This window comes from Pseudorca crassidens, chromosome 7 (genome assembly GCF_039906515.1).
Source record: "Pseudorca crassidens isolate mPseCra1 chromosome 7, mPseCra1.hap1, whole genome shotgun sequence".
Classification (NCBI taxonomy): domain Eukaryota; kingdom Metazoa; phylum Chordata; class Mammalia; order Artiodactyla; family Delphinidae; genus Pseudorca; species Pseudorca crassidens.
Window position 1 is genome coordinate 68,149,252 of NC_090302.1, and position 13,309 is coordinate 68,162,560.

At 36.9% G+C, this 13,309-nt stretch overlaps 1 protein-coding gene across 2 annotated transcripts in view; it reads right to left on the reverse strand.

Annotated features, from left to right (window-relative positions):
* The window catches only part of HAUS6 (HAUS augmin like complex subunit 6), a 43,821-nt gene that overhangs the window by 15,229 nt on the left and 15,283 nt on the right, over window positions 1-13,309 (reverse strand). For both annotated transcript variants that reach the window (XM_067744476.1, XM_067744475.1), the window contains 5 exons: window positions 12,321-12,491; window positions 10,699-10,892; window positions 9,833-9,959; window positions 7,403-7,505; window positions 794-875 (listed from right to left, as the gene is read on the reverse strand). In XM_067744476.1, the coding sequence (XP_067600577.1) occupies window positions 794-875; window positions 7,403-7,505; window positions 9,833-9,959; window positions 10,699-10,892; window positions 12,321-12,491 (677 nt within the window). The remainder of the gene's footprint in view (window positions 1-793; window positions 876-7,402; window positions 7,506-9,832; window positions 9,960-10,698; window positions 10,893-12,320; window positions 12,492-13,309) is intronic.

Below are 13,309 nucleotides of genomic sequence, written 5' to 3' on the forward strand. Positions count from 1 at the left end.
GCTACTTAATAATGTTTAGTTTCAATAAAGGACAAACACATTCACATTTAGTTTAGAGATTTCTGCTTTTATAATCTGGCATCAGTTTATTTAAGGGATAAATAGGATAATAGAGGAAAAAAGACAATAAATAAAGTAAGAATACTCCTAGTTACAACAAACTAGCTAGGTTCAGTTTTTTCATATGCTAAATTTTGGGATTAGATTGAATCAGAAGTCTTCCCAAAAAAATTTTTTTTAAGTACAGAACTCTTTTTATCAAATGGCATATAAAGCCTCAATATATAGTACAGATAAAACAGAAGGCTGCTTAGGTTGAAGTGGGAAACGCTGGAACAGTCACAGGTTAAATTTGATTCATCCACAGCACCAGAGGGTGCTGCAGAACACAGACTGAAAACTACCAACTAGACTACCAACTAGATCATCTCAGAAGTCCCAAAACTCTTGGATTTAGTCGAACAGCCACAAGTGATTTCAAAGACGTTCAGACACAAAAAGGCAAAAATTCCTAAACTTGCATTAAATAATTTTCACATATGTCTTTTTCTTCAAAAATTACATAATCCCCATGAGTCCCAACATTTAGATAAGAATAGAGGAAAAAAATGCCCTTGCATCAGAAATGTTGAATCTTTCCTGAAAACGTGGATCCGCAGTAGAAAAACACTGTCTGGTTAAGAGAAGAAAGTTACGAGCTATCTCACAGTGGAGAAGCTTGAAAGCTGGCTGAAGATGGGACTAAAATTAATTAAGAGAAAAAAAATCAATATGAAAATCAAATTTCTTTTACCTGTTGGCTAGATCACATTTAGTTTCCAGTATATCACTTGCCCTTCTGCAATCATCTTCCTGGGTATGTTGCTTACGTGTATCTAAAGGAATAGAAAAATTAATTACTCTTTAATTATGTTTGTACATTCTAATATTCAGAGATCTCTTGAAGTTATACAACAACCTCTAAACAGAAGAAAACAGAAAAATAAAATAAATGTTAAAGAAAAGGACAATTATTCAATTATTAAGTATAAAGTAGTATGCATGACAGTGACGGAGAATATGTACAATAGGCTTTTCTAGAAAGATAGCTCATACAAAGTTTCCCAAAAAGGGACAATCCATAATTCTCAAGTATTATATAGCCATGCTTCTTGTTTAAGTACACAGATAACGCAATTACCACATAAACCAGCCAAAAAGTTATACTACTTAGCATATTTTAGCCCAGCATCTATGACATCAGTCAACCTATGTATTTATTCTTCAACATATCATTTAATGACTATGTGTCATTACTGCACTAACAATAGGAAAAAGAAATTAAAAATGGAGACCTGTCTTCAAGGAGTCAGTACAGAATTATGGTATACTGCTACAGTATTATGACACAAGTATGCACAGAATGCAAGGAGGCAGAAAGGCACCCGGCCCAGAGTGGGGAACATGAAGAAGCCATGAAAGTACTAAGAGAATAAGTTGCATGTTTTGTGTGCCACAGCATAAGGTATATCTAGTGGAAGCATGATAGGCAATGAAATTGATGACAAAAGCCATGGCTATATTTCAAAGGATTTGATATTCCAGGAGCTCCTCTTCTTTCAACATGTTAGCTTCTGAAACACTATTTATACATGTGTCCAAAGTGTTACTGTATAAGAAGCCAATGTGTATACTATGTAAAGTTTTCCTTTTAATTCATCATAATGCCACCTCATAACATTTTCAATACCCTATGCTTTTGAACCTACTAATTATGATGGAGTTACTGTTATTTATAAAACATTCCAAAAGTAAGCACAAATACAACTATACCACAAGCTTAGTAGACAACCATTAACTAAAATGATGATGATATATTCAACATCTTGTTATAACCTATAATGTTAAAGAACTGAAAAAAAATATGTATGTGTATGTGTGTGTATACATATATATATATATATGTTCCATTTCAGATCACTGAATCACTTTGCTGTACACCTGAAACATTGTAAATCAACTATACTTTAATTTTTAAATATTTTAAATTTAAAGATTTTTTAAAAATAAAAATGATGATGCATAACTTTAAACACCATCTGGTGGTGGTAGGCAGAGTTCATGCACATTTGTTCTGGTATGAAAGAAAGTCTGTAAGGTAAAAGCTGCTAAGTGAAAAAGCATCTAGAGCCTTTTTCTCTTTTCCAAAGGTGATAGGTGATCAAAAGTCACTGGTGGGTATTACACCAAGAGATGAAAAGGATCATATTTACATTACAGGAAGATCACTGATAGCCATTTGGAATACAGAACAGATAAACTATTGGAGGCAGAGTACCTAGTTAGAACACAATCACATGCAAGAAATGATGAAAACTAAACTTAAGATGCAAAGATAGCAAAGGAGGGCACAGTCATAATAGTGCATTTAGGAGGTTAAAACAAACTAAACTCACCACTACAAAGCAAACGAAACTAAAGCAGACACTGACTCCTACTGTAAAGACACTACAACTACTAAATAAATGTAAGAAAAAAGGAATGCCCAGAAGAATAAAAATCATCACATGACAGAACCAAAGACGGAAAGCACAACAAGCAGGGTAAACTTAAACTGAGAAACAAGGGCTCAATGAGGCAGGCTCCAGGGGCTGAACACAGGAGATTTAAATGCCTACATGGTAACAAGAAACATCATCTCAGGCCTCTCAGGCTGGGATCTGAGAGACCACCATAAGACAAGACACTGCAAAGACTGCTCTGCCTCTAAAAAGGGATTATAAAAATTCTGCCAACTGGACAGGGAAAGCCTGCTGTCTACCTGGACTCCTTGGTGAAAAAAAAGTATAGAAGGAAGGAAGGAAAGGTATCTAAAACCTAGCCTACTCAAAAGGAGGTGTGAAATCCATAATTATACTGGCTACTTGTTTTAGGAATCCCAAACCAAAGACATTAACTGCTCTAGTTCAAAAGAAATCCCTGGGACTCTTGGCCACTCTGTAGAGACCCTTCTGCAATCCTGGGCCCACATGACTCCTCCAGAGGTGGGGAACCCACTGAAGTTGAGATTTCATTCAAATATTTAAATATTATTATTTCAATAGAACATCAGCAGGCAGAGCATACCGGAGAAGTACCTGAAATGAAGAGATACTGGGAAAATTGATAAAGATAAAAATCAGTATATTTAAAATGATCAACAAAAAAGAAACAACAGGGGCCATAATGAAAGAAGATGACACCATGAAAAAGAATGGGTAGTTTTGAAAAAAGAAGCAAATAAAAAATACATTCATGAAAATTAAATACTAAATGGACAGGTCAAAAAGGAGATTAAACATAAATAAAGAGATAATTAGTGAACCATAGGGAGATACAAAGAAAATACCCAGAATGCAGGTCCAGAGTTACAAAGAGGTTATAAATATGAATGAGAAGTTATGAGATATGGGGGACAGAATTAGAAGTCCCAATAATATGAGGGATAAAAGAAAAGGACCAAAAGAATAAGAGAGGGGGGTAATATTACAAGAGATATTAGTGAATAAGTTTCCAGAACTGAAGAAAGATATGAGCCTTCACGCTGAATAAGCACACACAAGTTCCAAACAGGCTAAATAAAAACAAATCTACATTTAGACACAGCTCAATGAACCTGCATAATACAAAAATAAATAAGTCTTAAAAGCAACCAGAGATCAAAAATTACCTACAAATGAACGACAATTAGAGAGACAGCAAATGTTTCGAAAACAAAAGAAGGCAGAAAGCAATGAGATCATATTATTAAAGTCCCAAGGAAAAATAAGTGTTGATCTTGAATCCAAACTATCATTCATAAGTAAAAACAAAGATATTTTCAAAGAAAGACTAAGAGATCTTACTATTCAGGGTCTGTCACTAGAAGAAGTGAAAGATATACTTCGAGGTATACCTCTCAAAAGGAAGGAATAGAACAAAAGTAATATTGACCAAAAAAATCAGTAAATATATTGGTAAATCACACACAATGATTGTTAAAAAGAATTTCTATCAATGTCATTCTTAACGGGTAGGGCATTATCCTAGAATAAAAGTAAGAGGACAAAACAACCATATACAGTGAGTGAATCCTCCTTGGATCCTGGTTCAAAAACAAACATTTACAAAGAACATGTTGGGGGATAAGAGAAGTTTTATTTATAAACTTAAGAACACCAAAACAGTATACGTATGGTTAGATTCAAAGTAAAATTATTTTTATAAACATACATCAGAATAAACTTAAGATTTAGGATAGTGGTTACCTCTGCAAATGCAGAATGAACAGTCAAGGCCAAGGGGTTAATATCCAAAATATACAAACAGCTCATACATATGAATATCACAAAAACAAACCCAATCAATGCATGCCGCAACTAAAAATTCACATGCCACAACTAAGGAGCCCGCAAACCATAACTAAGGAGCCCACCAGCCGCAACTAAGGAGCCCACCAGCCACAACTAAGGAGCACACGTGCCATAACTAAGGAGCCTGCCTGCTGCGACTAAGACCCAGTACAACCAAATAAATAAATAAAATATTTTTTTAAAAAGGGGCAGGGCTTCCCTGGTGGCGCAGTGGTTGAGAGTCCGCCTGCCAATGCAGGGCACATGGGTTCGTGCCCCTATCCGGGAAGATCCCACATGCCGTGGAGCGGCTAGGCCTGTGAGCCATGGCCGCTGAGCCTGCGCGTCCGGAGCCTGTGCTCCACAATGGGAGAGGCCACAGCGGTGAGAGGCCCATGTACCACAAAACAAAAACAAACAAAAAAAAAGGGCAGAAGATCTAAATAGACATTTCTCCAAAGAAGACACACAGATAGCCAACAGGCACATGAAAAGATGCTCAACATCACTAATTATTAGAGAAATGCAAATCAAAACCACAATGAGGTATCAACCTCACACTTGTTAGAACGGCCCTCATCAAAAAGTCTACAAATAATAAATGCTGGAGAGGATGTGGAGAAAAGGGAACCCTCCTGCACTGCTGGGGGGAATATAAATTGGTGCAGCCACTATGGAGAACAGTATGGAGGTTCCTTAAAAATCTAAAAATAGAACTACCATATGATCCAGCAATTCCACTCCTGGGTATATGGGCGGGAAAAACGAAAACTCTGATTTGAAAAAACACATGCACTCCAATGTTCATAGCAGCACTATTTACAATAGTCAAGACATGGAAGCAACGCAAGTGCCATCAACAGATTATTAGCTTAAGAAGATGTGGCATATAAATACACACATACACACACAATGGGTATTTCTCAGTCATACAAAAGTGAAATATTGCCACTGGCAGCAACATGGATGGACCTAGAGAATATTATGCTTAGTGAAATAAGTCAGAGAAAAACACTATATGATATCACTTATATGCGAAATCTAAAAAATAATACAAATGAATTTATATACGAAACAGAAACAGACTCACAGACACAGAAAGCAAACTTACAGTTACCAAAGGGGAGAAGGAAGCGGGGGAAGGGACAAAGGAGTATGAGATTAACAGATAACAAACTACTTTAATACATAAAATAGATAAGCAACAGGATTTACTGTATAGCATAGGGAATTATAGCCAATATCATGTAATAGCCTATAATGGAATATAACCTGAAAAAAAAAAACCAAAATCACTATGCTCTGCACACCTGAAACTAAAATATTGTAAATCAACTACACTGCAATTTAAAAAAAAAAGAATACTCAAGGAAGGGTGGATACTCAAGGGTTAACTACACTAGTACTTTTTAAAAAAACTAAAGCAAATACTGCAAAGATTTGACAAGAGTGTTCAGTAAACAGGTATTTATAATATTCCTGTACTTAATAATGCTGAAATGTAATTTTTTAAAACTACTGAAAAGAAAAATCACTTCCAGCAAGATGTAATATGTAAGGTATAGGAGGGAAAAAGCTGTTGTACTTTAAGCAAAGTAAAGTGGTTTACTACAAAAAGTATAAAATAATGTTGAGGTTCCCCAGCCCAGACAAAGGCTCTAGAGGAAAAAAAAAAAAGGAATCCCAAGAGTACAAACTGTGCAATGTGTGAAGGAAAGGGTTACCCCCAAAGAGCCTATCAAACACTTTTAAAATGTGGACTTCTAACTAAACTTCATAAACAGACACAAATATTCCCTCACTCTGAAGGCGACATAGAAATCTCCAAATGGACGTGAGGACAATTTCATGGTTTCACAGGGCCTAAACTAAGTATGCCAAGAGTACAAAGGCCCTTTCCATGCTGAAGTGAGAACACAATGGCAACCAAATATGCCAAGAACTATCAAAGTAATTCTATCATCATAAGCAATGCTCTGTATCTGAAAAACTTTTTCATTCATCAAACTATGCAGTCTTTTGTGTCTACTCTTCTGCTGGCACCTATCCTTGACCCTTGCTCTCTGGTCTATGATCTTTCCCAACTAGTGTCCTCCCCACATACACCTGACTCCCAAAGCAATCACCTATCCTAGCTGTGTTCATCCTTTTTCTTCCTAAGTCCTGTGCTAACTGCTGCCATGACCGATGGCCTGCCTAAACTCAACTGTAGCCTATACTTATTACCTGCTCCAGACTGGCTACATAATTCATACATTTTTTATTCATTTATCCCTCCACCTATCTACCTTACATTTACTGAACCCAATAAAAATTTCTTGTACACAAATACTAGGCAATTGGTGAAACTGAGTATGAAATTGATATTAGATATTGTAGAGAAATTAATTTTTTAGGTGTGATAATGGTATGATATTTGAGGAAACTGAGACAATTATTAATTTTAGGTGTAACATTAGTGTGGTAATTAAAGAGGAAAAAGTCCTTATTTTCATGGGAATGCATGCTGAAACAGAGTGAAGTGTTAAGGTCTCAGACTTACATGGTTTAGCAAACAAACATACACATTTAAAGCAAAAATCTCAACTGCTGAAACAAGCAACAGTTAAGTATTCAGGTAATTACTGTACTATTCTTTCATGTTAAAAAATTGTGGGCTTCTACACAAAACTTGTAAGTGAACATTTATAGCAGCATTACTCATAATAGCCAGATGGTGGAAATAACCCAAATGTCCATCAAAGGACAAACAGATCAACAAAATTCGATTCAATCATACAACAGAATGTATTCAAACAAAGTAATGAAGTATCGATACATGCTACAACTTGGATAAACCTTGAAAACACTGTGCAAAGTAAAAAGCTGTGCAACTGAAAGAAAGGAGACACAAAAAGCCTTATGTTAACGGAGGCTCATATGACTGAAATGCTTTGTGCATTTCACCACAGTAAATAACTGGGAAAAAAAAAACATGAAAGTTTATAAAAGAACTGTTATCACAGTGAGAAATATTAATGAGATTGAAGTTTAAAAGAGAAAAAATAACCAACCTGGAAGTGAAGCAGGGTACTGCAAAAGAATACTCTTCTCATATGCTTCTTCTGAGGCAGGATCAAACGAAAGGGGAGACATAGGTGGTAAAAGATCCACAGCCTTAAAACACAGAATTTGTTATTTTGAAATATACACACTTTACTCAGTACCACAGTAACAATACTAAGCAAACCTAGGAATGGATGGTTTTTTTTTCCCTAACGAAGAAAGAATTAGCAAACATACAAATTATCCTGTAACTATTTTTAAACTAAGGAGTATGATATTAGGAACAAGAGGACTACTTTGCCCTCCAACTATGCCTCAAATGTAATAGTACCTAAAATAAAGAGGAATGTCTCAATTTCTTTTTTTTTAAATTATAATCCTTACTGTTACTGGCCAAAAACTCTGGACCTAAATCCTGTTGTCTTTGTTGAAAGATGAACCAACTGCATGGAAAGGTTTGAGATGCACTGGCAACAAAGTGAGACTTGCTCTTCACCGAGATCAGAAGTACTAAAAGGGGATTGCACATTGTCCTTGTTTGAGTCACTTATTAAATGCCACTCGGGACTTCTAGCCGGGGTGTGTCCCATGGAGACTCACCCCCACCCCCACCCCCGCCATAGCTGTGAAGCTCAGAGCACTGCTTTGCAACAAACTAAATTCTCAACGTGTTCATAGGGACTGTGGGGCTTGGTCTTTGGTCAAAGGCTCAGCCATTCCAAGGAGTCCTACCATATTTTTGCTTCCTGCTCTAGTAGGTCTAGTGTCCTGGGTTTGGGGTGAGACATGTGGACTAGAGCTGTTAGATTGCACAGGGGACTGAGTGTTCTTCATGTTCTGCATCTTCGGGCATGCACAGACCCCCAGAGGATACGGTCCAGGTCCCTTCGCTCTGACGGGGAACTTTACCATGTCGAACTGCTGTGTTTACCATGTGCGTTTGTTACCTTTTCATCCTCATCTTTCTCATCAGAAACTTGTGGTTTTACTCTTTCAGGTTCTTTTACTTCTGGTCTCCGTTTGCTAGCTAGATGTTTGGGTTCACTTTTGTGCCTCTTTTCATCTTTGTCTTCTCCTTCATTCATTTCAGCCTGAGCTCCTCTGGGCCTCGCATCTCTGTCTGGCTCCTCCTTAGATTTCTGTTTAGGTGTTAGTCCTTCGGTTTGACTTCTGAGTCTCTTTTCTTCCTGGAGGTGACCAGGCTTTACTTTATCATCTCTTTCTTCTTCTTCTACGTGTGTTCCTGGTCTTACTCTTCCCGGTTCTTCTGCAGGGAGCGGTCCAGCAACTTGTTCTCTGGATGTAACTCTACGTCTCTTTTCCTCCTGGTCTTTTTCTTCTTCATCGACAGAATCATCTGATTTTGCTTTTTCAGTGTCTTCCTCAGGCTTCCGTTTGGCAGGGCCCCCTGTGAAATGAGATGTGACGGTGGTCTGCCTGGTAGTTTGCCTTGTAATCCTGGGGCTACATGAGACTTCAGATTTTGTTTCTCCATCGGACTTGCTTCTCCTGCTCATGCAGTTTGGAAACAGGTCTGGGGGACTTGTTCTTCTCTGCTATTTCCACTCTGTGGTCCTCACCACTTGTCTGGCTCCCGTTTTCTACACATCCATTCACTTCCCGACTGAAAGCATGAGCTCCGTTCTCCAAGGACAAATCTTTATTTAAAAGGGATTTGGGGCTTCCCTGGTGGTGCAGTGGTTGAGAGTCCGCCTGCCAATACAGGGAACGCGGGTTTGTGCCCCGGTCTGGGAAGATCCCACATGCCGCGGAGCGGCTGGGCCCGTGAGCCACAGCCGCTGAGCGTGCGCGTCCAGAGCCTGTGCTCCGCAACGGGAGAGGCCACAACAGTGAGAGGCCCGCGTACCGCAAAAAAAAAAAAAAAAAAAAAAAAAGGTATTTGACTTGTGCCAGGTAGCCCTCCTCTGATAATTCTTCTTTATGTAATTTGGTTTCCAAGTCACATAACTGATTCTTTATTTCTGTCTGCAGAAATTCATGCAAGAGATTCCACTTCTCCTTCATGCATTCCTTTTCTGCTAAACTATCTCTTTCCAAATCTTTGAGCCGGATGGTCTCGAGGATTTCGTGAGCAACATCGTGAGGTTTGTCGTAGACCGGCAGCGGCCACAGGTAGACAGCAGGCTCAGCCCCCACAGGCGACTTGAGCCTCAGCGCCAGCTTCTCCACGATCTCATTTTCTTTTTAATACAATCCACTGAATCTAAAAATATAAACTATATCACAACAGCAGCTTAATGAACATTCTAATACGTATTTAGAAAAATCACAGAAACCGAAATATTTGAACTTTAGGCTCAGATGCAAAGATGAGAAGCATACACACATATAGCATTTCCAGGTCATTTGTACCATGATAAATCAAGAGTTTGCAAGAGATTAAACTACTCTCCAAAAGTCAAGTCAATATTACTTACTGGAGTCCAACCTTTTATTAGACTGAAAGGAGACAGGCCGAGAAATTCTTTCCAATTTTTATGCCATTCTTCTTGTTTTTCAACAATAGAATGTTTTATAGTTGAGACATCTTCTTTTATTTTATACCTGTAACGGCATAAAAAAGAACTTCATTCAAAACATGAATATATAAAAAGCAGCACTGAGAAAAAGTGTTGAAGTAAGAATATTATAGCTCGTAGAGAAAGGGCAGAAAGTATAACTGAAAGTTCAACCAATTCAGCACACCTAAATTGCATAAACTCTCCCATTGAGAGTTCAGAATCTAAAATACCTTGTTTCCTTTTAATACCAAATAGCAATCATACATCTGTACTCTATTTATCTTTAAAAATATTGGGTTGGCCAAAAAGTTCGTTCGGGTTTTTCCCTAAGATGTTACCCAAACGAACTTTTTGGCCAATCCCATACAATTTTTTCCTGGTTCTGAACTCAAGTTGAAATTCTACTCCTACTCTCTATCCATTTCTAAAGAGAACCCATACCTCCCGGTCACCCTGCTCAATATAAACAAATTTTTTAAAACCTAGTTCTATTAGTAGACCCTACAAAAGAAAAGCTAGAGAAAAGTCAGAATTATTTGATAAAGAATTATCACTCAGGGCAAATAATATACTCCAGACAAAAGAAAACTACATTAATTTTCCTTGCTACTTCATGTGTCTCTCTAGAAGTTGGTGACATAAGGTTTTTGAGTACGAGTAAAATTTTCACACTTGTTTGCCAAAGCTACTGAGTTGTTAACTAAACAAGAGTTGTGCTGAGAAATTATCAAAACCACCCTACTCCTACCCCAGTGAAATAACAAAAGATCTTTCTAGTGTACCTCATATGCTTCAGATCTGACAATCTTTCTCTCTGAACTTTGGTCTCTTTTTCAAGGAAGTGAAGGTCTATTGTCAGTCTTGCTTGGTTAGCCTGACAATGTTCATATTTCATTACTTTCAAGACTTCATTTAATAACTGAATAACTGTTAAGAGATTCAATTTTCCAGCCTCATAAACATTTCCTATGTGCAACTGAAAAAAAAAAGTAGTGAACTATAGATTGTTAACATAGTAAAATGCTACAAAAATATATTTACATTTTTCACTATTATATAAAAAGGTTACCTTAAAAAAGAGTGGAAAAAAAAGAACGACTGTCTACCCAAAAATAAAACTATGTAAATAATTCTGGCCCAAAGAAAACTACTGTGGAAGAATTAACACACCATGCTACACTTGTATGTCATGCAAAAAAGCTGAAACTAGAATAAAAGAAATGCAAATAAATGGAAAGCAAAATAAAGACTGAGGAGAAAGATCAGGTTTGGAGAAAGATCATGAATTCATGTTGTACCAAAAGTTGCAAATTAAAGGACCCCTAAACGTTGATTCCAAACTTAAGACATGTTTATTTGGCCTACACAGTTCCAATGTTTTAAAATCATCTGAATTAGTTGCTAATATTTTTTAAAATCACAGATTTCACACAAAATTAGTACCCCAAAGATCTCATCATTTCCTACTTTACCCCTATTGTTACACATAATTAGCATACTTCATCTATATATTATTACCTGCCTAGCCCCTGTAGGAATCTGAGTTTACAGATCCTGATTTTTATGTACTCTGAATTTGAAGTGCCTGGCATGTTACCTATTAAAGTGAAAACTCTTCAGGGTCACAACAATATTTTATCTTTATATCCCCTTCACTATAATAATACCTGGCACATAGGAGATGCTCAAAAAATTTTAAGTTTACTAAGAAAAATAAACGTAGGCTATTCAGATGGAAATGTCCCATAAGCAAGTGGAAATAATTTGATGTAGTTTGAGTTGAAGGGGAGAGACTGGAAATACCAATCTGGTAATATTATTGTATAGGAGGCTGATGAAGCCATGGAATTGGGTAAGAAAATACAGATGGATTTATAATGTGGGAAAGAAAAGGGGCCATTAAAGGAACCATGGGGAACATGTTCATTTAAAAGTTAGAGAAAAAGGAACCAGTGGAAAACTGGAGACAGCAGTCTGAAACACCACAGGAAGACGACGACACTGAGGTCACAAAAGCTAAAGGAAGAAAACACTTTAAAACATTTAATACCATCAAGACGAAAGAAAAACGAGAGAAGAGTTTTTTAAAAGAAATTTAGCATTCAGGAGATCATTGGTGCTCTCTTTGAGAATTTATAAAAAACTAAGTACCATATCATCTTCCTACTAAGTACCTTCTACTCTCTACACTATATGATGTAGCGCCGTACAACGTTCGGACAATGAATAAAGGTCAATAGATGTGAATATAAACACCTTTAACAGTACCCCTCTTACCAGATATATTCACAAAGGTAAATTCTGAAAACAGTAGAAAAACACTGTGAGAAAAACAATATACAACATATAAAAAAATTCTGTGAAGGGAGTTTTCTCAAAGCTCCCTTAATTATCAAATGCTTACCTGACACATTTGTTTCTCAATTTTGTCAAGTAAGAGCCTTGGAATATTGATAGCAACATTAGTTCCATCTAAAGTATATTGGTTAACAACACTAAGGACTGAACTAACAACTTCTCTCTCTTTTTCCAAAACCATGAGTGTTTCATTCACTGAAGCCCACAAAGACCGAACCTTCAAAAACAGAGACAAAGGAATTATTAAAGTCTATACATAATCTATACATAAAGATATGTAAAATACAAATATATGCTCATTCCTAGGAACAAATTAGGTATTCCTGGAATGGCTTCTGGTAAGAAAAGTAACTATTTTAACAGTCTAAAAGTACTGATATTACTTTCAAGGGCACTTTAAAGAATTTCTCAGGAGAATCTAGCCCACTATGATTTGCAAAACATATCTAAGAAACCTTATACTACGGAGATGCAATTAGCATTTCCTGTATTCTGAGATGCCATCAGGGAAAATAAAAGATTTTCAGGAGAAAATAAAAACACTCACATCAATTTTAAGAGTCATTCAAGTTTCAAAAAGTTAAAATGTTGAAAACCATGCATTAACCTATGTTTATTAAATCACATAAAAGAATGTTCACAGCACTATTTGTAATACTCAAAAACTGCAATCAACCCAAAGAACTACCTTGAATAAAAAGTATACTTTCCTTTAATCATAAAATAGAACATTATACAGCAATGAGAATGAACACATACAACAGCATGGATAAAACAGCATGAGTGAAAGAAGTCTAACACAAAAGAATATATTCTATACACTCCCCCTTTACACAAAGTTCAAGAACGGGCAAAATTAATCTTTAGCATAGGAAGTGAGGATAGAGCTTCCCTGGTGGTGCAGTGGTTAAGAATCTGCCTGCCAATGCAGGGGACACGGGTTCGATCCCTGGTCCAGGAAGATCCCACATACTGCAGAGCAACTAAGCCCGTGCGCCACAACTACTGAGCCTGCACTCTGGAGACTGCGAGCCA